Source organism: Mauremys reevesii, linkage group 6, assembly GCF_016161935.1.
Source record: "Mauremys reevesii isolate NIE-2019 linkage group 6, ASM1616193v1, whole genome shotgun sequence".
Taxonomy (NCBI): domain Eukaryota; kingdom Metazoa; phylum Chordata; order Testudines; family Geoemydidae; genus Mauremys; species Mauremys reevesii.
In genome coordinates this window covers 81,724,524-81,752,032 of record NC_052628.1, presented here as the reverse complement: position 1 = coordinate 81,752,032, position 27,509 = coordinate 81,724,524, and the positions used below count along the sequence as shown (strand labels likewise).

At 40.2% G+C, this 27,509-nt stretch overlaps 1 protein-coding gene across 1 annotated transcript in view; it reads right to left on the bottom strand.

Moving 5' to 3' along the window:
* The window catches only part of CNTNAP4 (contactin associated protein family member 4), a 444,291-nt gene that overhangs the window by 219,639 nt on the left and 197,143 nt on the right, over positions 1-27,509 (bottom strand). The window contains exons 2-3 of the mRNA XM_039545275.1: positions 24,782-24,892; positions 24,257-24,334 (exon numbers count right to left, since the gene is read on the bottom strand). Of these exons, the coding sequence (XP_039401209.1) occupies positions 24,257-24,334; positions 24,782-24,892 (189 nt within the window). The remainder of the gene's footprint in view (positions 1-24,256; positions 24,335-24,781; positions 24,893-27,509) is intronic.

Sequence of the window (27,509 nt, the reverse complement as noted above, 5' to 3'; positions counted from 1 at the left end):
TTATAGAAAATATAATTGAGCTAGATTAAGGGAAGTTCACTCTTAGCAAATATAACCACATCTGGTTGTCATATCCAATTGATTTCCATAACCAATAAGGCTTTGTCTTTGGTTCATTTTTTAGGGTATGTAAAACATATTACATGTAGATTATCAAGGTAAACTTTTTATTATTAACCAACCTGATCTCCTTCTTTGAGAAGGTAACAGATTTTTTAGAGAAAGGAAACGCAGTGGATCTAATTTACCTCGATTTCAGTAAGGCATTTGACACGGTTGCACATGGGGAATTATTAGTTAAATTGGAAAAGATGGGGATCAATATGAAAATTGAAAGGTGGATAAGGAACTGGTTAAAAGGGAGACTACAATGGGTCATACTGAAAGGATGGAAGGAGGTTACTAGTGGAGTTCCTCAGGGATCGGTTTTGGGGCCAATCTTATTGAACCTTTTTATTACTGACCTTGGCACAAAAAGCGGGAATGTGCTAATAAAGTTTGCGGATGACACAAAGCTGGGAGGTATTGCTAACACAGAGAAGGACCGGGATATCATACAGGAAGATCTGGATGACCTTGTAAACTGGAGTAATAGTAATAGGATGAAATTTAATAATGAAAAGTGCAAGGTCATGCATTTAAGGATTAATAACAAGAATGTTAGTTATAAATTGGGGACACATCAGTTGGAAGTAACAGAGGAGGAGAAGGACCTCGGAGTATTGGTTGATTACAGGATGACTATGAGCCGCCAATGTGATATGGCCATTAAAAAAGCTAATGTGGTCTTGGGATGCATCAGGCGACGTATTTCCAGTAAAGATAAGGAGGTGTTAGTACCGTTATACAAGGTACTGGTGAGACCTCATCTGGAATACTGTGTGCAGTTCTGGTCTCCCATGTTTAAGAAGGATGAATTCAAACTGGAACAGGGCAGAGACAGGCTCCTAGGATGATCCAAGGAATGGAAAACCTGTCTTATGAAAGGAGACTTAAAGAGCTTGGAATGTTTAGCCTAACCAAAAGAAGGTTGAGGGGGGATATGATTGCTCTTTATAAATATATCAGAGGGATTAATATTAGGGAGGGAGAGGAATTATTTAAGCTTAGTACCAATGTGGACACAAGAACAAATGGATATAAACTGGACACTAGGAAGTTTAGAGTTGAAATTAGACAAAGGTTTCTAACCATTAGAGGAGTGAAGTTCTGGAACAGCCTTCTGTTAGGCCTGAATGAAAATATAGCAGGCAAAACAGTTATGCCAACCTGACTAAAGTCAAGCATCTAGAGGTTTCTGGATAATCCCAGAGTGGAAAAGTATTGAAAAGCAGCATTGTTTTACAGAGCCCTGGAAAACGTGAGACAAGCCTGAGATAAACCAGGGATTGCATGGCTGGCATACCATTAGCTGTGCTAAGGACAGTGTTTGAAGAGCTGATAAGAAACTCTAGCATCCCACGGTTCAGATTCTAACTTTTTGGTTGAGTTATAGGTTTGTTTAAAAACTCCCCTGTATTTCTAACTTTTGGGTGTTGTTAAGAGATAATTAATAATCTAAAGTTGTAGACATAAAGTCTAGGCATGTGTGTATATTAAAAGTGTCTAGTTTTAAGTTGTTAAACAAAGGGGGGTGGGTTTTGCTCAAGTGAGTGATGTATGACGTAATAAAACTGTCTATATAGGCTAATACTAAGCTGAAAAGTGCTGCTGGTTCTCACTGGAGACGAGCGGCTTTTTGTTGATGAGTGCACTTGTCAATAAAAGGCTTTTGATCGGACCTTGCTGGTGTTGCCTGTCTCTCTGTGAACAGACAACGAATTTCGCTGTCTGGGTTAAAGTCCCCAACACTTCCAAGGGGAGTAGTGGGGGCAAAAGACATATCTGGCTTTAAAGACTAAGCTTGATAAGTTTATGGAGGGGATGGTATGATGGGATACCTTAATTTTGGCAATTAATTGGGCAATTGATCTTTCAGCAGGTAAGTATGCCCAGTGGTCTGTGATGGGATGTTAGATGGAATGGGATCTAAGTTACTACAGAGAATTCTTTCCTGGGTGCTGGCTGGTGAGTCTTGACCACATGCTAAGGGTTTAACTGATCGCCATATTTGGGGTCGGGAAGGAATTTTCCTCCAGGGCAGATTGGCAGAGGCCCTGGAGGTTTTTCACCTTCCTCTGCAGCATGGGGCATGGGTCACTTGCTGGAGGATTCTCTGCAGCTTGAGGTCTTCAAACCACAATTTGAGGACTTCAATAACTCATACATAGGTTAGGGGTTTGTTATAGAAGTGGATGGGTGAGATTGTGTGGCCTGCATTGTGCAGGAGGTCAGACTAGATGATCATAATGGTCCCTTCTGACCTTAAAGTATATAAGTCTATGAGTCTATGTGACTTTGAAGGAAAATTTTATAATCACCAGCTACAAGTGAAGGAAAACAGGAGTTCAATTCAGTTAGCATTTTCTGCTTTGGAACACAACTTCGTTGTTCAGGAATCTGGATTTTTCATAGATAATTATAATAGTCTTTATTTATGATTTTAGGAAATATCATTATAATGTTTGTGAAACTAAACCAGCCAACTTCAACAGCCAAATGAGAATTTCTTCTGGCTTTATATTAGCATTAAGTAGCAGCAATTTTACTGCATCTGGAGTATAACTAATGCCCAACTAGGCTATATTATTTATAAAGTTATGTTTAACTTATAAAAAACTCTTTCACATTTTAAAATTGAGTATTTATGCATATTTGGAGCCTAACTTTTCAGAACATTATAGCCTCTTATATTTAAAGACAAATCACTCTGGACAGAATGCACCCTACTGAAATTGTGTAGTTTTAATAAAAAACACAGAGAAAGTTACAGCATATGAAAGTTTTTTGCAGCTGTCAGAAAATAATATTCCTCATTATACTTACTGCCAGAAAGGCAGTGCGGTTGGACATTGTAGAACTTTGGGATGCTCCAGCCTAAAATTTGTATTTGTCACATTATTTAAAATTACCGTGAGACTTAAAAGACACACAAATGGCCAACATTTCACCAATCTATGTATAACCTAATAATAATCATAGAATCCCTTCTGATTATTATAAACTAACTGAGGTATCTTGCAACAATATGACATTTGTTTGGCATCAGTTTGGCAATTTAGAAATTAACCTGAGATCAAGATGACAAGCAGATTGGCAACTGTCTGTTTTAAAAAAAATGGTTTGGAATAGTCCCATCTAAATTGCAGATTATTCTCAACCTCTGGTAATGCATGGATAACTAAAATGGTAATAAATAACTAGGATAACCGGACGTCCCATTTTTAAAGGGACAGTCCCATTTTGGGGGACTTTTTCTTATATAGGCGCCTATTACTCCCCACCCCCGCCCTGTTTTTTCACAGTTGCTATCTGGTATTCCTATAAATAACCAAGACACAAACTCTTAGACAAAATGAAAGGCAATCAATAAACATAAGAGTAAATAGTTAGACTGTGATCAGATTATATTTGTGTTTCATTTACATCTTTCTTTGTAAGTAATTACTGATAACACACATCAGGACTAATGCTTTGGATATATAGTGTTTTCTGGTTGGTTGGTTTTAAAGGACCTTAGTGAAATGTGTGTCCACGCACAAACATATGATACTTGCAACTTTATTGAAGTATTGATTATATGGCCAGAACCATTGCCCTTCATTATAGGCAGGAGCGCCGTAGATCCTAACAGTAGTTGAACAGTTTTACTGGATTAAGCAACAAAGAAAGAGGTTTCATCTGTCCGTGCATATTGCCAAAAAGTCACAGCTTCCATAGTTATCCCGCTACATCAGAAGATGTGCTGTGGCAATTTATAAGAAGTGGCATTCCTCAGTGGATTCAGCAGCAGATCAACTGCTTTTATTTGAAACCCTGACCCTGTTCATTTGAAGATTTGGGAGGAATGTTTTGATCTGAAACATTTGTGTTTCTGTCTGCCCCTGTGTAACTTGGTATGAATTCTGCACAGTTTTAACATTGTTTGTATTATCACTTTGATTTAGACATGTAGAGTGTTCAGTATCATTTTCTGGATGAGGTGTATCTAAATACCTTTGGAAGCATTTATGAGAGCAAAACTGTATTTATTATTTGTATTGTGATAGGGCCCTTTTGTATTTGGCACTGTACAAATCCAGAACCAATGACAGAGATGACCCGTGAGGGAAGCCAGCTTCAGCAGTATTACTGATCATGCTCAGTAAAGCCAAGCAGCAAGTCTCGGGAGGTGGAGAGCTGGGGAAAAGGCACTTGACCCCCACATGCCTGCCCCCCATGTGTCACCACTTGGTCCCTGCCCGAAAGAGCTGATGTATATTTAAGACCTTAAACTCACATCTGGAGTATAATCTACCTGTTTGAGATTGTTACATATTTTGCTGCGTTACGTTCTTATGAGCTTACTAGTGTTAGGCTTTGCCACTGAAGTTTATGATCTTATAGTAAGTATGAGTGAAAGTGGGTGAGTGTGTATTGTGCTTTGGTATTTTGTGTTGATTTGTGGGTGTGGCGAATGAAGGGTGTGCGCTGCAGAGAAGGACTGTTTGAGTTTGGGGTTATTGTAGGTGGGCCAGCCTCATTGTTATTAGTCCCTGGAAAGGTCTTTGACCCCATTTTGTTTGGTAGAACGCAGCTGCTCAGTGGACACCACTGTCCACAGCCATTAGGTTTCACTGTTGGACAGTTGACAATGGATGCTGTCCTTACCCCCTGGCTTCTGTCTGAACTGCACCATGAATTTAAATGCCTGATTCATGTGGCATTATAAACATCAAAGATGATTTTGGTTCACTCGACAGGTTCGCACTTTAGCACACACTGAAAGGAGTTAGCGTTCCAGGTGTTCTGCTAAATCTGGTGTATGATCTTCACACTGGTACTGGTGCAAGTGTGTGTATCAGTTCACTGCTTTTATTGCATTTCTACACAACCACAGGCCGTGATTTATTCTTGCCCTGTCACTATTCTGTCAAGCTACTGACTAGATATTTGGACTTGCCACTCCACATATCAGAATCAAGGGTGGTCAAGAAGTGTTCATTGACAAGACTATGCCAGCAACACTACCTTGCTTGTGGAGAGGTCAAAGAATTTCAGCCCAGTCCTTCAGGGTGTAGCCTACATTATGGGGTTGAATGCCTAATGATGGAAGACCAAAATCCAGAACTGGGTCACCAGAACCCTGGTGCGGGGGTGGGGGCTGTCAAGTGCCCTGGAGAGTGCTGATGAGTTCACCTATCTAAGCTGCAAGCAGAGTTCAAACAGTGGAAGCAAACCAGATGTTCTTCAATGAATAGGTCTCACTGTCCCATGCACAAAGTCCATGTCTTCAAAGTCTTCATAGTTAAGCTGAGACAAAGTTCAGGATCTACCAGACTTTTCCATGACCAATATTGCTATACAGGTGAGAAACCCAGACCCTCTTACAGGCAAACCTGGAGCAGCCAGAGGCCTTCCATATGCACTGTGAGTGCCAAAACCTGAGCATAAAGTGGTTTGACTTTGTAGGAAATATCAATCTAAGAGAGATCTGACCTTCCTTCAACCGTGCATTACATCCAAAAGTGGCATTGTGTGCTCTTCAGTCATGTTGCCAGGATGGACAAAAACACCCTATCACACCCGGCTCTCAAACTTTCCATCAACATGCAAAAGGAACCTTTCTGGATGTTGCCCACAGAGCCTCCCCAGAAATATGTGGATTTGCAGGATTGAGTCAGATCTGAGAACTTCACTACATGATGCAAATTTGATCAAGCATGGTCATTCTCGTTGACACAATGGTACTCACTAGACTACGCATGTTGGTTATTGTTAAGGATAGGATTCGATCAAAGAATCCGTGACTTTCCAAGAGCTCCAGAATTTCTTCTGGGGCAGGGCTGGAGCAGTTGTCAGCTCTGGGACTGCCAGAGCAACAGCTTCCAAAACAGCTGATCAGCAGCCAGACCCAAGACTGCGGAGAAGCAGCTGCCAGAACAGCTGGGTAGTAGTCAGCCCGGGGGCGGCCAGAAAATCTGCCAGTCCCAGAGCACAGGACCTCAGAATACCTGGCCAATGGCAAGCCCCAGGAACACAGGAGCAGCAGCCAGCCCTGGGCAGCAGTCCCGGGAAAAGCTAGCCAGTGGCCAGTCCTGGGGCTGCTAGAGCAGCGGCTGGGGTTGGGTCAGCCCCCCTGGGGCTAGAGCAGCAGTGATCAGTCCCTGCCACAGGAGCAGCAGCAGGACTGGAGCATCTGCAAGCTCTGGCAGTGCTTTGTTTGTCCCCGCACTCATATTTTTTAGTAAAAATAATGGGCAAGTCATGAGCTTCCATTAAATTTTTGTTTATTGCCCGATACCTGTCCCTGACTTTTACTAAAAATACCCATGACAGAATCTTAACCTTCTATTGTGTCTAGTGGTTGTGTTGATTTGTGTCTGGGGCTTTGGGGGGGATCTGTGTTGATCTGTGGCAAATTAGGAGTGCGTGCTGCAGTTATGAGTTGAGACAGAAAGTCTTTCCAACACTATATTATGTGACTGCATTCATTTCTTTCATTATATAATGACTGGATGTTATAGTGAGAGAGAGTTGGCAGGTGTTTTCTAACTGATCTGATTTTAAACTCATGCCAGCATATTACTTTTACAACTGTGCAAAGCCAGTCAGTTTCAATTTTCAATAATTTTGGCATAATGTTCTAGTGGAGTCAATTTAAAAAAAAAGTGTCCAATCACCACTTTAAATTCATAAGAAGAATCCAAAAACTTAGTCTTAAACTTGGCCCAAACCGTATGCCTTTGGATCCATCCCAAAACTGATGATTGTATTAACAATGAGACCCGCAAGTCAGAAGGAATGAAGATGCAGCACACAAAATCCCAAAAGGAAGATCAACAGGTTCTAATTCACTTGTAATTAAATATAGCTAAAGTTCCCTGCAGACAGAGAGGAAATTTTCACACTCTACAGCTCTCTGTTGTACATATGCAGTGAACCTGAAGCTGCTCTGTCAGACTGCAGCAGTGTGATGCTAAAAGCAGATGGAGCCTGACTGAAAGAAGGAAGGAGGAGTTAAAAAACTAGGGCCTTGTCTACACTACTGGGCGAGATCAATCTAAGTGATGCAACTTCAGCTATGTGAATAACGTAGCTGAATTTGACGTACTTAGATCTACTTACCCCAAGGGTCCACAATACGCTATGTCAACGGTGGAGTACAGGAGTCGACAGGAGAGCGATTGTGGTCGATTTAGCAGGTCTTCACTAGACTCAGTAAATCGACCACCGATGTATCGATTGCTGTGCGTTGATATCCCAGTAAGTGTAGGCAAACCCTAGGTTGTCTCATTTGTGGTAGACAGTAGTGTTGGTAGGCCTCACAATTTTATCATGACTAGTGCACTTTTGGCCTCACTGCAGAAAATCTTGAGATGATTCAAAAACTTGTAGCCTTCACAAATTTTGAGAAAACAAATCTGTAAAAGTGACTTCAACTGCCTCCATCCTATCCCAATAACCTTTGGTCTAGGAGACAAACTGCAAGTCCACAGATTATGAGTTCTGGTCCCAGTGCTTCCTGTAGTTAATGTTTTTCTGCTCTTCACAATCCTCACTGTAAATCAAATCCTCATGCTACTGCCTTGTAGAGGGCAATTATAATTTACACATTTCACATATAAGATATATGAAAGCTTGCATTGAGACAGAGTTGGGAATAATACTCAGGTCTCTAATAGAGTCAAGTCTCACCACTTTCCCAGTCTTTCAGAAGGAACAAGCCAAAGTATGTGATTCTGTAACCCATGGTAATAAATTGTGGCTCTATCTCATCCTATAGCAGTTAGACCATTGGTAGAGGCATGGCTTCCCCATAGCACCCCCTGCTTGCAAACATGGCACTGCAGGCTCTCCCTGCCTTAATATTCTCCTCCAAAGTGGGCCCCTTCAGCCTTCCGCACACAAGTTGGAGTGGGTGATGTGACTTAACCCTTCCACCAAGTTACTAGCCAAAACTCAACCCCTTTCAGGATAACAAACATCCACACAAACAAAAGGGTCTTCCCTTTCCCTTAGGGAATATCTTATGGGACGTTCCGTCATACATACATGAAGCTCATTCACTCCCCTGGCAAAATGATAGGTACTAGAAAGACGATCTTCTGACTGAGGCTTGTCCTGCCCGATTGCTTAGGGGCTTTGCCCTTGGAGGACTGATGTCTTGTGTCCTCTCTCTCAGACCGCCTTCCACTCTTGGAACTATGTTTAAGCTCAGTCCGACTCAGCTGGCATCTCATTTATGAGCAAGCCTATATCATGATTTCCTGCCTGGTGATTGGTGCGTATGCAGCAGTACAGGAGTTGTAGTCATCAGTGCTGGGGCATTCACAATGTTGAAATGGTCAGCATCCGTGTTGTCAGTGATGATTCTGCCAGCATTTTCTTTGCTTTCTTTCTGCTGGCCTATCATGGATCATCATTTTTTTTCCCTTTTAAATAAGAAGCATTCTTTAGATGAAAGTGTGAAGATAAGGTTTCTTCGCCGAACAGATTAAGAATTGGTTTAGGGTCTCTGAAGACAACAGCAGGTCAGAAACTGACTGGGTTCCATTTTTCTACCATGGGTGGCAAGAGGGAATAGAGTGATGTCTGTGGTTCTCCTGCCATTTACAGGAGCATAAGGGGACACTGGGAACATGCGTGATCCTGAGGTACATGGCTATTAAAAAAAAATCCAATCTCATGTGCATGAGGCACATCCACACTTATAGTGGGATCCACACTGACATTTACTCGACGAACTAAAGGTTCCAACCCTACTGATGCCCCATGTGGGTGTCGATATGATGGCGTTCCTCTTTCCTTCAGCCTGCAATCCCAATTCATCCCCAGATAGGTCCATCCTGTGCACTGAATGAGGCAGAGGTCCTATGGAAAGACTAGTATGTGATCATGTAATTAAAGACTTATCATAATGCACATGTACTGGTGGTAGTGCTGGGGTGTGTGTGTGTGTGTGTGTGTGTGTGTATGGGGGTAATTAAATTGCACGGGTAATGTAAGGCTGAGGACAGAGATCCCTATTTAAGAAATTGAAATACCAAGATTCCTTTTCATATATTTCCAAATACTCTTCCACGAGTGATGACTTAATTTAAAAATGTTTATGTATTACTAGTCACGCCATCGTGGCGGAGTTTAAATGGCAAAAAATGTCTCAATATCTTCGCAAAAACCTTTTCCAGTTTTTATAGAGAGAGAGAGAGAGAGAGAGAGTCAAAGCCATCTCTAGTTTCCCAGTGGTTGAAACAATCATTTTAGGAAGCACAGTAAATAGTGCATTGAGCTGTGAAAAATATGTCTTTAATGGGTCATTTCATTCCTTGGTTCTTCCTGAGTTGTTGTTTTAGGCCTACCAATTTCAAAATCAGGTTTATATCAAACTCAAGCAGCTGGCCATGTGAAATGACATAGAAACTAGTTATATGAGCATAAGTAGAAAATGCTTCTTAGAGCTGGTCAAATTGCTCCCTCATAATGAATTTTTAAACTATTATTATTGATATTATTTAAGAAACAAGACAGAACATACGAATAGCCCAGGCTGATCTTTCTGTTTATATAGGGAGATCATTCTTTTCTTATATGGGGAGATCATCCTCTTTCAAAATGACAATGTTAGAATTCTGGAGGGCAAGTTTATTCACCACTATCTTATAAAAAACAAAGACCTTGAACTTCCCCCATTTAAAGTACAACTGGGTCAATTCATCCCTGGTATAACTCCAGAGAAACCAATGGCATGAATCTGGCCCCCGCATGTTTTAGCTCACATGGGAGAGGCATATTTATTTAGAGTTGAAAGTTCTTCATTCTGATCTCTTTGCTAAATGTGTGCAGTTTACCAAAACTGTATCTTATATGTACATGGCTATGGATTTGTTACACTTTGTAAGTATAAGATGAAGAGGCAGCCAGAATACTTACATTTTAGTAATTCAATGTAGTCATCCTATAATACTTGCAATTTGAAGAAGTGAAGCCTTGTTCAATAGCCATCAAGGTTTAATGAGATGTAAGATTTATTCCTGTATCACTCTTTCCTTCAACAACAATTACTTTTCTAAACCAACAGGAAGGCTGGACTCTTCTGCCAACCAGTGGCCACTTTAAAACAAGAGAGCTGTACTACTTTTAGATTTAATGTGTTTTAAGCTATATCGCTTTATGAATTTTTTGATGGAATCTCACATTTCAAGGGAGGAAAGACCCATATGGTTACAGAACAAAGTCTTACCTTTTTTCTTGTTTTTTTTATTATTATATAGAGACCAAATCTCCTGTTTGTTAAACTTTCTTAGTAGGACTCTAGAGAGTTAATTAAATATCAAACTAAGATCAAAGATGAGTTTCCTATATTTATTAGCCAAACCCAAAGAACTAACAAGGAGAGATGATCATTTGTGAGAAGACACTGATGCAAAGGCCTTAAGATAATATTTTAACGAAGAATTAAACAAAAACAACAGGACATATATTACCCCAGAGCATTATGAGTAATGAAGCCAAAATGTGTATTTGAACTCTTAATGGCTCATTAACCAATGCACACCTTAGAGCTATCATATTGCTTTTGAATGTAAAATATTGTACTGACATTTCAAGAAGGTATGTGAGTGCTTCACTGAATATCCGATGAAAAATAGTTTGTGGTAAAACACAAATAACCATTTCCTACTTGTAAGTGATAAATTTCTCCAATATTTTCTTCGCTCTCAGCCTTCTGATTTCCAGATGTGGTTTTTGGGTTTGTTTTATTCAAAAACACCTCTCCACTGAAGCGGTTCCTGTCGCTAAGGAGTATCAATTTCGTTTTCTGGCCTTTTTAAGGAAATTTATATTGAAACTAAGGCACTCGCAGTGTCTTTACAATCTTCCTTAGACTATATTCTGTTGCAGCAGAGTATGCACCAGCCTGACACCAGTGATCTTGAAACAACCACAGATACATAAATATTTAAATAGTAATAGTAAAGCTGCCTCAGCATAGTTTTAGAGAGAGTAACACAAAGGGGACATGCCAGCTGTGCCCAAAACAAGTCACCCCATAGAAAGATGCATGGTGCTTGTTCTGCCACTGTCACTTGAGTATCCAGCAGAAGAGCGACACATTACATTGTTGTGAGCTCCACAAGAGAGAGGCTGCCAAGGATGTGCAGCAAAATGCCAATTTAGTATTTCCCTTCTCCATCCAGCACTGCTCACTTTTGAGACAGCAGGCACCTTGGAGTGCAGGTCAACATAAGAACGACCTGGGTCAGACCAAAGGTCCATCTAGCCCAGTATCCTGTCTATTGACAGTGGCCAATGCCAGGTGCCCAAGAAGGAGTGAACATAACAGGTAATGATCAAGTGATCTCTCTCCTGCCATCCACCTCCACCATCTGACAAACAGAGTCTAGGGACACCATACCTTACCCATCCTGGCTAATAGCCATTAATGAATTTATCCAGTTCTCTTTTAAATGCTGTTACAGTCCTAGCCTTCACAACCTCCTCAGGTAAGGAGTTCCACAAGTTGACTGTGCGCTGTGTGAAGAAAAACTTCCTTTTATTTGTTTTAAACCTGCTGCCTATTAATTTCATTTGGTGACCCCTAGTTTTTGTATTATGGGAATAAGTAAATAACTTTTCCTTATCTACTTTCTCCACATCACTCATGATTTTATATACCTCTATCATATCCCCTCTTAGTCTCCTCTTTTCCAAGCTGAAAAGTCCTAGCCTCTTTAATTTCTCCTCATATGGGACCCATTCCAAACCCCCTAATCATTTTAGTTGCCCTTCTCAGAAGAGCACTGCAGCTGCATGGAAGCAGCCAGGCAGACCTGCTGGCAAGCTAGGACACAGCCCTCCTGCACAGTACCCCCCACCTCCCTCTGCATTACCTGCATGGCAGCCCCCTTCCCCACCTGCTTCAGCCATCCCCAGCCCACAGGTGCCTGAGAGCATGGCTGGGAGAAATGCTGACTGGTGGGGCAGCTCATGTTCCTTCCCTCCCTGGGCACGTTCCTTGCCCACTGAGAGCCCCTTACCCTCCTCACTATGGGTCCCTGCACTCTGTCCTTTGCTGCAGCCCTACAAACTGTGCTTCTCAAAGTGGGCGCCCCCTCACCCCTGGTAACTGGACTTTTAGTGTCTAGTCAGTACATCTGACCGGACATTTCCAAGTTCCCTCTTCAACCAGACTTTCCAGTTGAAAAGAAGGCATCTGGCAACCTGCTCCCCACATCTCAGCCAAGATTTAATATCAAAGGCTGTTGTGAGCTGGTCTATTACTAAGACTTCCTAGTTTTAAAGAATATACCAAAGAATGTTTAAACATAATTAAATAAATAAATAAGACTGAATTATAACTATGAAAATAATTGAACAACATACCTTTTTGTATATTTGGTAATGTACTTTTCTTGTATTATTGTATTGATTCGCTTAAATGTTCATTTGCAAAATTTAGACATTTGCAGTGGGTCTTCCTAGCATTACTGAAATTAATGAGATTCATGCTAATAACAAAGTTTACAAGTCTTATTTCACTATATATATATTTTTCCAGTTTTCAATATCATTTGTAGCCCTTAAAAATCAAGAGAGTTGTTCTTTAAGGCTCCAAACCAAAGCCAATTGAAATAAATGGGAATCCTTTCATTGAAAAATCATGGAACAGGTCCTCAAGGAATCAATTCTGAACCACTTAAAGGAGGGGAAAGTGATCAGGAACAGTCAGCATGGATTCACCAAGGGCAAGTCATGCCTGACTAACCTAATTGCCTTCTATGATGAGATAACCGGCTCTGTGGATGAGGGGAAAGCAGTGGATGTGCTATTTCTTGACTTTAGCAAAGCTTTTTATACAGTCTCCCACAGTATTCTTGCCAGCAAGTTAAAGAAGTATGGGCTGGATGAATGGACGGTAAGGTGGATAGAAAACTGGCTAGATGGTCGGGCTCAACGGGTAGTGATCAATGGTTCCATGTCTAGTTGGCAGCCGGTATCAAGTGGAGTGCCCCAAGGGTCGGTGCTGGGGCCGGTTTTGTTCAATATCTTCATTAACGATCTGGAGGATGGTGTGGACTGCACCCTTAGCAAGTTTGCAGATGACACTAAACTGGGAGGAGTGGTTGATACGCTGGAGGGTAGGGATAGGATACAGAGGGACCTAGACAAATTAGAGGATTGGGCCAAAAGAAATATGATGAGGTTCAACAAGGACAAGTGCAGAGTCCTGCACTTAGGACGGAAGAATCCCATGCACTGCTACAGACTAGGGACCGAATGGCTGGGCAGCAGTTCTGCAGAAAAGGACCTAGGTGTTACGGTGGACGAAAAGCTGAATATGAGTCAACAGTGTGCCCTTGTTGCCAAGAAGGCTAATGGCATTTTGGGTTGTATAAGTAGGGGCATTTCCAGCAGATCGAAGGACGTGATCATTCCCCTCTATTCAGCACTGGTGAGGCCTCATTTGGAGTACTGTGTCCAGTTTTGGGCCCCACACTACAAGAAGGATGTGGATAAATTGGAGAGAGTCCAGCGGAGGGCAACAAAAATGATTAGGGGGCTGGAGCACATGACTTATGATGAGATGCTGAGGGAACTGGGATTGTTTAGCCTGCAGAAGAGAAGAATGAGGGGGGATTTGATAGCTGCTTTCAACTACCTGAAAGGGGGTTCCAAAGAGGATGGATCTAGACTGTTCTCAGTGGTAGAAGATGACAGAACAAGGCGTAATGGTCTCAAGTTGCAGAGGGGTAGGTTTAGGTTGGAAATTAGGAAAAACTTTTTCACTAGTAGGGTGGTGAAGCACTAGAATGGGTTACCTAGGGAGGTGGTGGAATCTCCTTCCTTAGAGGTTTTTAAGGTCAGGCTTGACAAAGCCCTGGCTGGGATGATTTAGTTGGGTTTGATCCTGCTTTGAGCAGGGGGTTGGACTAGATGACCTCCTGAGGTCCCTTCCAACCCTGAGATTCTATGATTCTATGACCTCAACAGGCTCTGGATTGTACCCTAGCCACTAATTCCTATTTTGTCACTTTCTGTTGTTGTAATAGGCAACACTTGGGACTCCAATTGTGCCTGTGTGCGCATATACGCTTGAACACCTGATATAGATCCCAATCTAGTCAATGGGACTATGGTGTGCTTAAAGTTATGCAAGTGTAAGTGTTTTGCTGAAAAATGCTACTGATGCCACTCAGATTAGTTCTACTTCTCTTCAAGACCTCACCACGCACCAATATGTCAATCTGACTTTTTGTCTATGAAAAATCTTAACTGACATTCCACTTGTTCAGCCTTTGAACCTCCCAATACTTTTGATATTACTAGTTCTATTTAGACCTTGTCTACACTGAACATTTGCCTTAATTTCAGCCATCAGGACCAGCCACGAGAGTAGCTGCACCAGTGCAAGCCTCTGTTGTAGACAAGGTAAACTACTATGAACTGCAATTTACATTGGGGCAGTTTACCCTGGTTCCAATCAAAAGTGAGTTCTAATTCGCACAAACAGCAGCTTTGTTTTCTACACTAGAAGTTTATACTACTGTAGCTGCACCAGTGGCTAGTCACCAATAGCTGTAAATGGGGCTAATCTACAATGTATACCAGTGGCTCTCAACCTTTCCAGACTACTGTACCTCTTTCTGATTTGTCTTGCATACCCACAAGTTTCACCTCACTTAAAATCAACCTGCTTACAAAATCAGACATAAAAATAAAGTGTTACAGCACACTATTGCTGAAAAATCGCTTGCTTTATCATTTTACCATATAATTATGGAATAAATCAATTGGAATATAAATATTGTACTTACATTTCAGTGTATAGTATATAGAGCAATGTAATCAAGTCATTGTATGTATAAAATTTTAGTTTGTACTCACTTCATTAGTGTTTTTTATGTAGCCTGTTGTAAAACTAGGGAAATGTCTAGATGAGTTGATGTACCCACGGGAAGACCTCTGCATAACCCCAGGGGTGTGCATACTCCTGGTTGAGAACCACTGAGGTATACAAGGCCTTAAGTGTAATCCCTTCTGTTGCTCTGTATAACACCACCAATCATCCTCTACTTTCTCTATTGTCTGGCTATCAATTAAACAACCTTCTCAGCCAACTCTGAAGTACTAGTGTTCTTAAACAAGGATGGCTTTACTGCAAATCCCATTGTTCACAGCAGTTCTGAAAGGAAATGGGCCTGGGGGCTTCTGTCTTAAAGTGTCACAGCATGCAATTATAAATTCTATAATACAGTTATATGTTACAATAAATACTTTGTATAAAACATTTTTAAAAAATCATACTACATCCCCTTATGCTTCCTTTTCTATCCCTTTCATCTTCTTTTGCTTCACTTTTCTGTTTCCTTCTTCAGTATTCTTCATAATCTAATACTAATTGCTCTCTTCCTCCCTCACCCCATCCATCACACCTTGCAAAGAGTCTAAATCTGAAACTGGATTCTTAACAGAGAACTGTTTGTTCTAAACATAAATTAATGATTTCGGGGCTTTTTTCTCTCTCTATCAAAAATGACATTTGAGTGCTGGACAGAGACTTTTGTTCTTTATGTTGTCTAGAGACCAATTAAATGTGTCCCAAACTGCTGAGTGATGTGGCTTTCACTAGCTGGAAGTCTCACTTCAAAACCCCTCAACTCATTATCGTTCTACCTGAACTAGGTTACAACTAGGAGTTTTTCCCCTGGAAAGTAATTTAAGAACTCTAATGAAGTGTGATGTATATGCAGCAATTTATAAAATTTAATTCTGTGTAATTATATGTACACTTTATAAATTAATAACTGTGACTGGTACACAAGGGAATTGTAGAGAGTTTTATTTCTAATCTGTCATATAGCACCAGGAAGGACAGAGTCCATTTCAAGAGGATGTAAACATTCAATTTACATTTAGTTGAAGTCAAATGGTAGTTGACTGGGACACAGCGAACCTACTACTTTTATTGAGAGTAAAATTTTCAAAAATACCTAAATTTCTTAATCTCTTAAATCCCATTTTTGAGCAGTGATTTAGGGCCAGATTTACAAGGATATTTAGGTGCCTAAAGATGCAGATAGTCACTAAGGCTATGTCAACACTACAGCCTATGTCAGCAGAATTATGTTGCTCAGGAATGTGAATATACCACTCCCCTGAATGACAAGTTACACTGACAGAAGTGTTCACATGCACAGTGCTATGTCGGCAGAGGAGCTTCTCCTCCTGACATAACTTATGCCACACATGGAGGTAAGGTTTTTTTATGCCAACAGATGAGCTGCAGTGGCGCAGCTGTACCAATACAGCTGCAGTGCTGTTCTTATAGACATATCCTTAAGTGAGATTTTCATAATGAGCATAATGCTCAACTCCCATTGATGTCAATGGTCTGTTAAAATCCCTTAACTGTTTGTTTCCAGGCTGTCAATTACGGGGTTCAGGATTTTATTGTTTTGGTTTGGGGTTTGATTGTAGAATTTGTGTTAAAATGGTGTATTTTAAGGGGTTTGGTTGGCCTCAATTAAATCACACTTTCAGTAGTTACTCTCTTTAACCAAAGTTTATCATTTGAGAATGTTCTTAGATTTCTTCTTATTAAAATGTAAATATTTATCCACAGTTACTGCTGTAAACTTTTACCCAGTTTAACAACACGCCACCACATGAGATAGGTAAAATCTTTTCAAATGTCAATAACAAAATTCTTTTCTGAGCCCAGGTGAGAGGACACAGCTTGCAGGCCCATAATGGTTCATGAATTGCAAGCTCTTTCCCCCTCAAAATGAGTAAATGCGCTTCCCCTCAGATAATATGTACAAATAAAAGAGGCTTCTCCCTGAACTCTTTAATGACAGAAAACTCCCTCTTGTAATCGGACTCTTATCAGAACCTCCTGATGATTTCTGATAACTAATTAAGGTATTGCACAGTGACATAGCCTTTATTGAGGGGGGAAAAAGTATATTCTTAGTTTTAAAATGTCTGAAAAAGGGTAAATAGCAATATGTACAGGTAAAGGCAGCGGGATTTCATTGTACTACGTTAGAGTACAGCTCAAGCAATAGCATAAACAACTTTCATTCATATTTGAAAATTTATTTTGATTTGATCTTATTCATGGTCCTTTCATGTTCATTTTTATCAACATTTTGAGTAATCTACCTTTACTGACAGCAACCCTCCTACAGACCCCTCATGCTCTGCTCCCAGCTCTCCTCTTCTCATTCTGTGAAGTCAAGTTGTAGGTGGAGAAACAGCCCCAAAGGATTTCAAAGGTAAGAAGCCCCATTTGAAAGATGTAGAATTGTGGATGAATGGAGTTCTACCAGCTGCTGTACAGGCAGATGCTGCTACCTGTGAGGCAAACTCCCTGGTCCCTGTTCATAAGGAACCTCCTCCACTCCATTCCTACAGTGAGCCGAAGTGCCCACCTTAAACTCGTCATCTGCCTTTCACAGAATTTGCAGGTTGGAAGAGTCTTGCCCTTTACAACTGCTAAGAAATTGGTACAAGCAAGTAATAAACTAGCTCTCTGTATAACCCTGACTCTCCTCTTCTTCTATGCACTGTCATTTATCCTCCTGTACTAACCTCACAAATAAAATTCTAAACTAATCTCTTCCAGCTGAAACACATTTTAAGTTACTCAATGGATTTTGGCTGTGGAGTTGAAAATTATGTTTCAGGAATAGTTGTAGGAACAAAACTTTGTTTCCAGAAATGATTATGAAGAGCATATAAAAAAGGGTGCAAATAAGAGGACATGATATTAAGTTTCAGTTCACATTTGTGAATGATTTTTTTCCCATTATTTACACATTTGCAAAACTCCCATTGACTTTAATGGAGTCAAAATTACATATCAGGCCTCTAGTACTTGCTTCCATGTCATCCTGAGCATATTTAAAATATTTGGCATATAGACACTGAAGCTATATTATGAAACTAAAGCCTGTTGGAGGTTAGTCTTTTGAAAAATCATTGGTGATTATTCTATTTTGAAGAACTAATCAGTCCAGTAATTGGGGGGGGGGGCGGTAAGGGGGACAGGAATGTTTCACTCTCAATAAATTAATATGCATCATCCTGTGCTTCTATTATGTATTAGTCATTGTAGCATTCATTTATTCAACCCAATCCAGATATTAAAGAATTATATCACCTTTTTGTTTTTATTTCACATATTCAAGTCAGGTAAGTCACAGAGGTACAAGCTTTGCTGTTAGCTGGATCAACTTAGATTTGCTGTTAATTTATTTCCATCAGATTGCATCATTTTCATTCTACCTTCATTTTCTTACAGTTTGTATCAGTGTGAGATATTAGTCTTGATGAATTTTATTTGCATGCTAATAAAATTGAAAAAGTAAGCCCATTTCAATTATCTTCTGAGGACTGTCAACCTATTTGTTTATAAAACCAGTGTATTTATTTGTCTTTTGTCTTTTCTTTTGTTACTATTTATTGCAAACAATTTGCTGGATTTGGACCTATCTTCTAACTGCTTATTGTCTGAAAATTGATAACATTTGTTTTTACATTTTTGTTTGCACTTTTTAATTGTTTGGCGAATGGGTTTTACTAATATATTTTGGCCTATGAGTTGTTTGTAAACTTTTCATTGCAAGTTTTGATATTCAAACATTGCTGTGCAATCTGTGTAATTTGATGCCATAGTCTAGAGTTGGCAGGGCTGGCGGAACCATCTTTTTTCTTGGCAGCGTTTTGTCAGGTGAACATTGATCTTGATGCATAGGTTGACTAAGGCACCCATGCTGGCAGGCATTACATCCATGCCAGTAATATTGTTTTTTAGGATGAGCCACAAATTATAATGCTGGGTGGCCTCGTTCCAGTTGGTGTCTACTACCATCAGGAAAAGTAACAATACCCACTTCAATAGCACATGACCAGAAGGAAAATCCAATGAGAAACAAGGGAAATAGCAGTATCTGACTCTTTGGCCCAACCATAATCAAGGTAACCTACTTATCAAAAGCATCATGTAGACTATAGCATATACAAAACAAGAAGAGCATCATGGAGAGCAGCCCCATTTTCCATGGCATTAGTCAAATAAGTGTAGATATGAGTTTGATACCAAGCTTGCTGGTTGCAGTTGGGCTCTCTTGCTTCTCTGTCAGTTGCTACCAATTTTCCTCTAGCTGCCTAGAGTTTGGCATTAGTCTCTTGTAGTCCCTTTTGATTTGCTGCTGCTGCATCTTCTCTCCCTCTGTAGGAGCTGATCATGTTCTACAAGCGCCTTCTTTCTCTTGTGCAATGTGTGCCCAGCAGAGATCCACACCTTTGGCTTACTGCATCTGCTGAATACATGTTGCTGAAACAAGGATCTCAAATAGATATTCAGATACTCCAGTGACAAGAGAAGCAGCTACATAGATAAACCCCTACACTAGCACCTTGCAGCTGCTGCTGTCAGGGCCGTCTCCAGGCACCAGTGCAGGAAGCAGGTGCTTGGGGCGGCCAATGAAAAGGGGCGGCACATCCATGTGGCAATTCGGTGGCGGGTCCCTCGGTCCCTCTCAGAGAGAAGGACCAGCTGCCGAATTGCTGCTGAAGAATGAAGCAGCGCGGTACAGCTGCTGCCGAAGTACCACCGATCACAGCTTTATCTTTTTTCTTTTTTTTTCCTTTGCCGCTTGGGGCGGCAAAAAAGCTGGAGCCAGCCCTGGCTGCTGAGACCATTACTGTGGACCCTTTCTTGTGCTACTGCATGCTGGCCCCACAGTTCTTCCTGATGGTAGCAAGAGGGGTGATGGCCCTACTCCCAGTCAGCAGCCTTTATTAGTTCACATTGGCAGGCACCCATTTAGTAACAGCATCCCTGTGAATATCTGTTCCTGTGCTGTGTAGAGACAATTCCATATATGATGTGGCAAAATGGCCTATGTTGGTATGGCGGGTCCCGCGCTTTTCTTGGTGGGGGGGGACTAGGACGCCACCTCTTGCCTCTGGGGTGCCGTGGGTCCAGCTCAGGAAAGTGGTAGAGGAGGGAAGCAGGGAAGAGAGGTCTGGGTTTGCTCCTCATTGTGAGCCCCAGCCCCTCTCAAGCCCTGCAGGTTTCTTACCCTCTTCCCCCTTGGGTAGGATTACACTCGGTCCTTGATGCTGGGGGAGGGAGTCTCCCTTCCCTGATGGGTCAGGATCTCCTTTCCTCTGTTTCTCTGGTCTTTCAATTCTCAGCAACACACCTCCAAACTCCAGTCCTCTCTCCTTCCTTGCACACACTCTCTGCCTGAAGCAGGGTTTTTTTTATTAGGTTCCTGACAGAGCCTTAATTGACAACAGGTACTCCAATTAATCTGTAGAATTTAACCTAGTCTACAGGGAACCACACCTTAATTAACCTAGGTCTTGTATATCTCCCCTCTACCATTCTCTCACCTCAGGATCAGAGACCTCCTGGACTACGACTGGGGGGATCCCTATGCACTTAGCTGGTGCATGGAGCTCTCTGCCCTTGGCATCACCTGGAGAATACTTTGGGAGGTGGAGACAGCCTTATTGCCCACTTCTCAGCCTTTCCTCAAGCGGGTCCTGTGAGAAAGTATCTTCTGCCTGCACCTCACCCCAGGCCTTCCAGATCTCGTTGTCAAGCCCCTGCCCCATGAACCCTCTCGGCTCCCACCCCTTTGTACCCCAACCCAGATGCACGCTTTGCAGACTGTTTGCTTCCAAACCACGCCATGGGACCATCTTTACATGCTCCTGCTCCACACTCTTCATTTCCCCACCCTCGTGTCCCGCTCTGATACCAAGTGGCGGGACCTTCAACCAGCCACAGAGGGTGAGCGTCCCTGGTGGGCCAGTTTCTATTCCATCCTATGGCCCGCCGGGGACATTAGCTGGTGGCTCCTTCATGGAGCAGTGAGCATGGGCGTGTACCTGGCACAGTTCACCCCTCTTCCCACTGTCTGTTCTTTTTGTGGTGTGAGGGATTCCCTGACGCATATCTATCTGCAATGCGCCAGATTGCAGCCCCTCTTCCAGCTCCTCCAGAACCTCTGGTTGAGCCCACTTCCCGGCACTCCATATGATCACTCTCCCACTGCTCCCTGGCCCTGCTGTATCACAGATGATTGTCCCCAAGCATTGATCCCTGCCAAACTACAAACACTTCCTGCATGTTCTCAGGCTGGAACATGTACAAAATGTCCCTAGTTAGATTTTTCAGGTGCTTCAGCTTCCATTCTTCTGTCCCATCTAATCTTCCCTGAATGTTGTCCATTCAGAGTTGCTGCCTTTTAAAAATCAATGGCTTTCTCATTCTCCTAGTCCCTCTGATTCCCAGCCCCTTCACTCCTAACTCCAAAAGGCCAGTCTGTACTGGTTGGCTTCACAAACATTTCCTGTGTGAATATACTAATTTGTCTGCACACACGCACATTCCTGAATATATACTTATATTTCCTGATTAAATTATCTTCCTCATATGTTCACCTACACAATATTACAGAAATGTTCATTGAAAAGTACACACAGAAGTTTAAAAAAAAAAGTCAAATCCTGATCTATAAATTGTGAACCTGTTAGTGGGAAAAAAATATTCACTAGTAGCCCAGCCTTGATACTGAATCCCTACAGCACTCGAAAAGGAAATATAAATTAAAGCTAATTTATACAAGGCTAGAGGGCATTTTCAGATTTTTTTCCCTGCTATCTCCAGGGAGAGTTGGATCATGCCATGAAAAGGTGGCTAACCAAGTTGTCTGGTCATGAACTACTACATAAACAAAATGTCTGAGCATGATGGATGAATAAGACATTCAGATCTGTATCCTGCTGGGTACTGTGACCCTCAGAGGTAAAGAACGAGTAGGCAGAGAGCTAGCAATCTTCTAATTAGACAACCCACTGCTTTGGATGTATGTGTAATAGAAAGATGCCAGAGGTAAAGCTATGATCATTACTAATGCCTGAGCACATTAGGGAGTAGGAAGGCAAAGGCAATTTAAAAAGTAATAATGCATTCTACTATGATGCTAATAGATTTCATAGTTTAAGAGATATAGCTAAATGAATTAACATTTTTGGGAGTGCACCTTACTGAGACAATCCTGCCATTTTCTCACAAAGAAATGCAAAGAAGGTCCTAAGGTAAGCATCCTTAGGAACACTTCAGAATACAGTCGATCCCTCTTATAATGAAGTCATTTTATTTTAACAACTTTATTCTAAGTGGAGGTTCACACTAATCAAATTCACAATTTACACATTGTTGTAATGAAGCAATTTGGGACTTTCATTCTACTTCACTATAAATAGTTTCAGAGTGCAACAGGAGTTCCAATGACCACGGGGATCCAAGGATAGAAAGCTCTCTGGAAGTATCAAGTATTATTACTTCTTATCTTACATACTTATCAATATATGCAAATTCTCGTTAAATAGATAGGATGAGTTGAATGCATTTGAATACCTCTTATAACCAGAGTTTTTTTCAGTGTCTGAAATAATGATGTATTACTAAGGGCTAGATTGTGATTTTAGGTACCACCCAAGTATAGCACTGGAAGACTCAGAGAGGCACACGGCTGGGCCACAGTTTCTTCACTGCTTATTCCTTGCTGCCAGGGGTAGTAATTTACTACAGGCACAGACCAGCAGAAAATTCCTACCTCCTGCCCCAAACTGGCTCAGCTACTCTGCCCATTGCTTGCCCATCTGCTCCAGGGAGTTATGCACCTGGTCCCAAGGTTCAGGTAGATCACAGAGGGTTGTAACATGGGCTTTTATTTCATCCTTAGACTTGCATATGAGTATAGTCCAGGTCACAGTCTAGTCCTAAGCTTGAGGCAATCTTGTTCAGAAACAATAAAAAATTCTGTTGTCCACTTATATTTTTAGCTTCACTAAGAGTTTGGGCCCCACAAAGTAATTATAAAAAGAAATATGTTTAGCTACTTCTGCCAATGGGCTTTTGTTTACCAATAACTCCACTTTCCATCATTCCACTTTATTGCTGCTTAAAATCTTTTCTGAAGGTTTTTGTTCTCCCTCATCAGTAGCACTTTGATTGTAAGATCAAGAACCACCTTGGCACAGAGGAAAAAAGAAAAATCGCCTTGAGTGCATTATTGACAAGAATGACTGAGTTCCTGGATACATGTCTAATGAGGCTGATTACAGCAATTTCTTGGTATTTCAAAGTTTTTCCCTCTTCAATGCCCTAAATACTTATGTTTATTTTTTAATTTGGCTTTTGAGTGTAATTAGTCATTACTAATATGCAATTAGTAGACAATGTCAACAGTGATATGTCCTTGAATGAATGTCTAACTCATTTTTCTTTCTAGACAAAGAATTCATATCATGTCACAGATACTGTCAGAAAGCTTCAGAATAGTTGTCCTTCACACAAAGTATTTTAATAGATTTTTGTTGTTAGCAACAGAAAATATGTTTACGGTAATTACAAAAATTTCTCTTCTCTCAGACAATTCCCTTTTCATGACACAATAGATCACTTAACATTATACTGTAGTTAATTACATAGCAGTTAAAGAAAATATTTTCAGAGTCCTCTGTTACAACCTAAATTAAACAAATCTTCCAGCAATAATTCAGCAAAGTTTTTTCTTAAAAAAATTCTAATTTTAACTGCATTTTAATTAAACAATAAGATGTGCCGTGAAGTCCATTTGTATACTTTAATTCCAGAAATTAACCTGATATGGAAAACATATATAAGAATCAGGTATGGAAATTGGGTAGATATAAAGGACATGCTGTCATTACAAGAGACCAAAGTTAAGTACATATTTCCAAACCTACATTTGCTTGCATAATTCCTAGTGTTTTGCATGCAAATGTAGATGCACCATTGCATGCTCATCTAAAGTGCAACTGCCTGTTGTCCTTCACTAAAAAAAAAAAAAAGGCCTGAAATATCAGTAGTTGCAGTTTTTGTCATTAGCTTCCAGTGTAAGTTAGGTGAATGCACATGGTGCCATTATTAAATGGTCAAAGAAATTAAAATTTTGAATTTTCCTCAAAATTTTGAATTTCCACAAAACAAAATAAATTTTCATAAATCTGTTCATGACAATATTATTGGTTTTTCAATGACCTCTTGCAATTACCCATATTCCCAACCAGGTAACATACATTACCAATGGTTATCCATTTGCCCCCATATTGGTATTTATACCTTTGCACTTCCTTTTATCTTCCAGGAATGAAAACAGATGTGTTGGAAATGTTCTTATGGAATGTAATCCTGGCACCACTGAAGTTAATGGTAGAAACAAAGATACTAGAAAACGAATGAAAAAGCCTTTTCTTGAGAGATTTCCAGTCCAATTTCATGAATTCGAGTATCCAAAAACATTTGGATGCTTATCCAAATAGATTTTCTGAATCAATTCAGCTTCATCTACTATTAGTATTAAATGAAATTATCACAACTCCTCTGGTAGTATGTATGCAGCTATGTCCACAGCTCTCCTCGAAACTTGAATATGACACAATGGTCTAACTCCCAGTGATAAAAATCCTATGTTTCCTAAAACTTTAAACATTTTTTTTAAATATGCCTACCCTTTATCATTTCAACATTCTGTGCAAAATAAAGTTGAAAATACACACTGACCCTCATTTACTTTTTTGTATATAATAAAATGCTTTGGAAAAAATGAGGAAATTTAAGCAGAAATCAATAGAAAAATAGACTCACCATCTCTTCGATTAAGCCTTGCAAAGCCAGGACTATGACTGCTAGACAGCTCTGATGAACTGCTGAATGAAGACTGAGGCAAGGCAGACACCAGCTGATCATCACAATTATCTGTCAGGGAAAAACATCATGTTCAGGTTAATGCACTGAACACTGCTTACTGAAAATTATCACCAAGAACCAACACTGGAAAAAATATCTGAATTGGCCTTTTGTTTGAGGAAGCACATTCCAGAATGTTTGTCTCAGGGTCTATTATATGTACCAGATTAGTACTGAGCTGGCACTTTTTATCTCGCAAATATTTCATCAGATTGCCGTGGTGTAATTTGCTGTATTCTCTGACTCCTTAGATTCCCCAAGTTCTCACCTAACTTCAAAGACAGACTTGATAAATGGCTCACAGCTCACTAGATACTATTTACAGGGATAGGTACTGACACCTGCCAGTCCTGCTTTAGCTTGAGCAGCATGAAGCTTTGACCTGAGAACCCACTTTATATTTCTAGGTGTTGAATAAAATCACATTACATCCAATTACTATGTCAAAAACAAAACAAAACAAAGTGCTACATTAAGATGGATGCCAGAAAGGATGGTACCTTGAGTTTGCAAAGTGTGTGTGTGTTTGATGTAGAAGCAACGTGAAATCACTGTTAGACAATTATTAGCATGCGAGTCTCAACTTCATACAGAAAGAAACCAGAGTGTTTCAGATAAGGGGATTAACTGCAGTTCACAATCAATGGTGCATAAGTAAGCAGATTCTAATCAATATTTTGGATGTTAAATCCCTCTCCAGTTCAATTACTATACAGGACATGTGTTCATTCTCCATTTATATTGCAAAATATAAATTGAGAATCGATACCTATTCTAGTTTTAGCTGAAGGAAGACTGACTTAAAACACACACAAGAAGTGCAAGCAAGTCTTTTCCTGACTATGCTATGCTGGTATTTGTTGCTTAGAAAAAGAGGAGAAATTATGTAGACTATCACTCTTTGAGACGTGGCTTGTATATCTGAAACCCTTACTGGGATCATGAGCATCTTCTAGATGCAAACAAGAAAAGGAGGATCACTAATAATTCCTACTCCTATCAAGAGATGTGTAGCATTAAAATTAGAGGAAGACAGATGAGTCAAAGAGTTAAAAAAGTTAAAAAAATACTAATACTATGTATGAAGGACTAAAGAAATAATTATCTATATCTAAGGAATAATTGTTTGTATTGCCAATTAGTAGTGGTTCTTTTTTTACCAAATGTACAGTCTTGAGTTTGTTTTTTTCATTATCTTCTAAATTTAAACAAAGAATAATTTTTAAGATATTCTCCTAAGAGGTCCTGACCATATCTGCCAGGAGATGAATTCACTCAAATCCCATAATCTTCACTAGACACACTTAGCATACTGCATGTCTGCAGCCAAAATGAGTAACACTACAAATAAGTACTGAGAAAATGCAATGTGCCACATAGAAACATCTAGTTACAGCAAACATGGGGCTACAGACTGCTTGATACTGAAGTCCTTACTTGTGCCAAGCTTTCATTGAATTCAATGAGAATTCTGAAAGCAGGATTGGACTTGGTCATTTATTTGTATTGTTTTTCTGTGTGGGATAGACACCCACAATAATATGACATGCAAAATTATATAACTATATATACTGGGGCTGTCAAGCAATTAAAAAAATTAATCGCACTCTTAAACAATAGAATACCATTTATTTAAATATTTTGGATGTTTTTCTACATTTTCAAATATATTGATTTCAATTACAACACAGACTACAAAGTGTACAGTGCTCACTTTATATTTATTTTTTGATTACAAGTATTTGCACTATAAAAAACAAAAGAAATAGTATTTTTTCAATTTGCCTACTACAAGTACTGTAGTGCAATCTCTATCATGAAAGTTGAACTTACAAATGTAGAATTATGTATAAAAAATAACAGCATTCAAAAATAAAACAATGGAAAACTTTAGAGCCTACAAGTCCACTCAGTCCTACTTCAGCCAATTGCTCAAACAAGTTTGCTTACATTTGCAGGAGATAATGCTGCCCACTTCTTGTTTGCAATGATACCTGAAAGGGAGAACAGGTGTTTGCATGGCACTGTTGTAGCTGGCGTCACAAGATATTTATGTGCCAGATGTGCCAAAGATTCATGTGTCCCTTCATGCGTCAACCACCATTCCAGAAGACATGCATCCATGCTGATAATGGGTTACGCTCAATAATGATCCAAAACAGAGCATGTTCATTTTCATCACCTGAGTCAGATGCTACCAGCAGAAGGTTGATTTTCTATTTTGGTGGCTTGGGTTCTGTAGTTTAAGCATCAGAATGTCGCTCTTTTAAGACTTTTGAAAGCATGATCCATGCCTTGATCCTCTCAAATTTGGGATGGCATTTCAGATTCTTAAACCTTGGATCGAATGTTGTAGCTATTTTTAGAAATCTCACATTAGTACCTACTTTGTGTTTTGTTGAATCTGCTGTGAAAGTGTTCTTAAAACGAACATGTGCTGAGTCATCATCCGAGACTGCTATAACATGAAATATATGGCAGAATGTGGATAAAAGAGAACAGGAGACATACAATTCTTCCCCAAGGAGTTCAGTCACAAATTTAATCAACACTTTTTTTTTAACAAGCATCATCAGCATGGAAGCATGTTCTCTAGAATGGTGGTCAAAGCATGAAGGAGCATGAA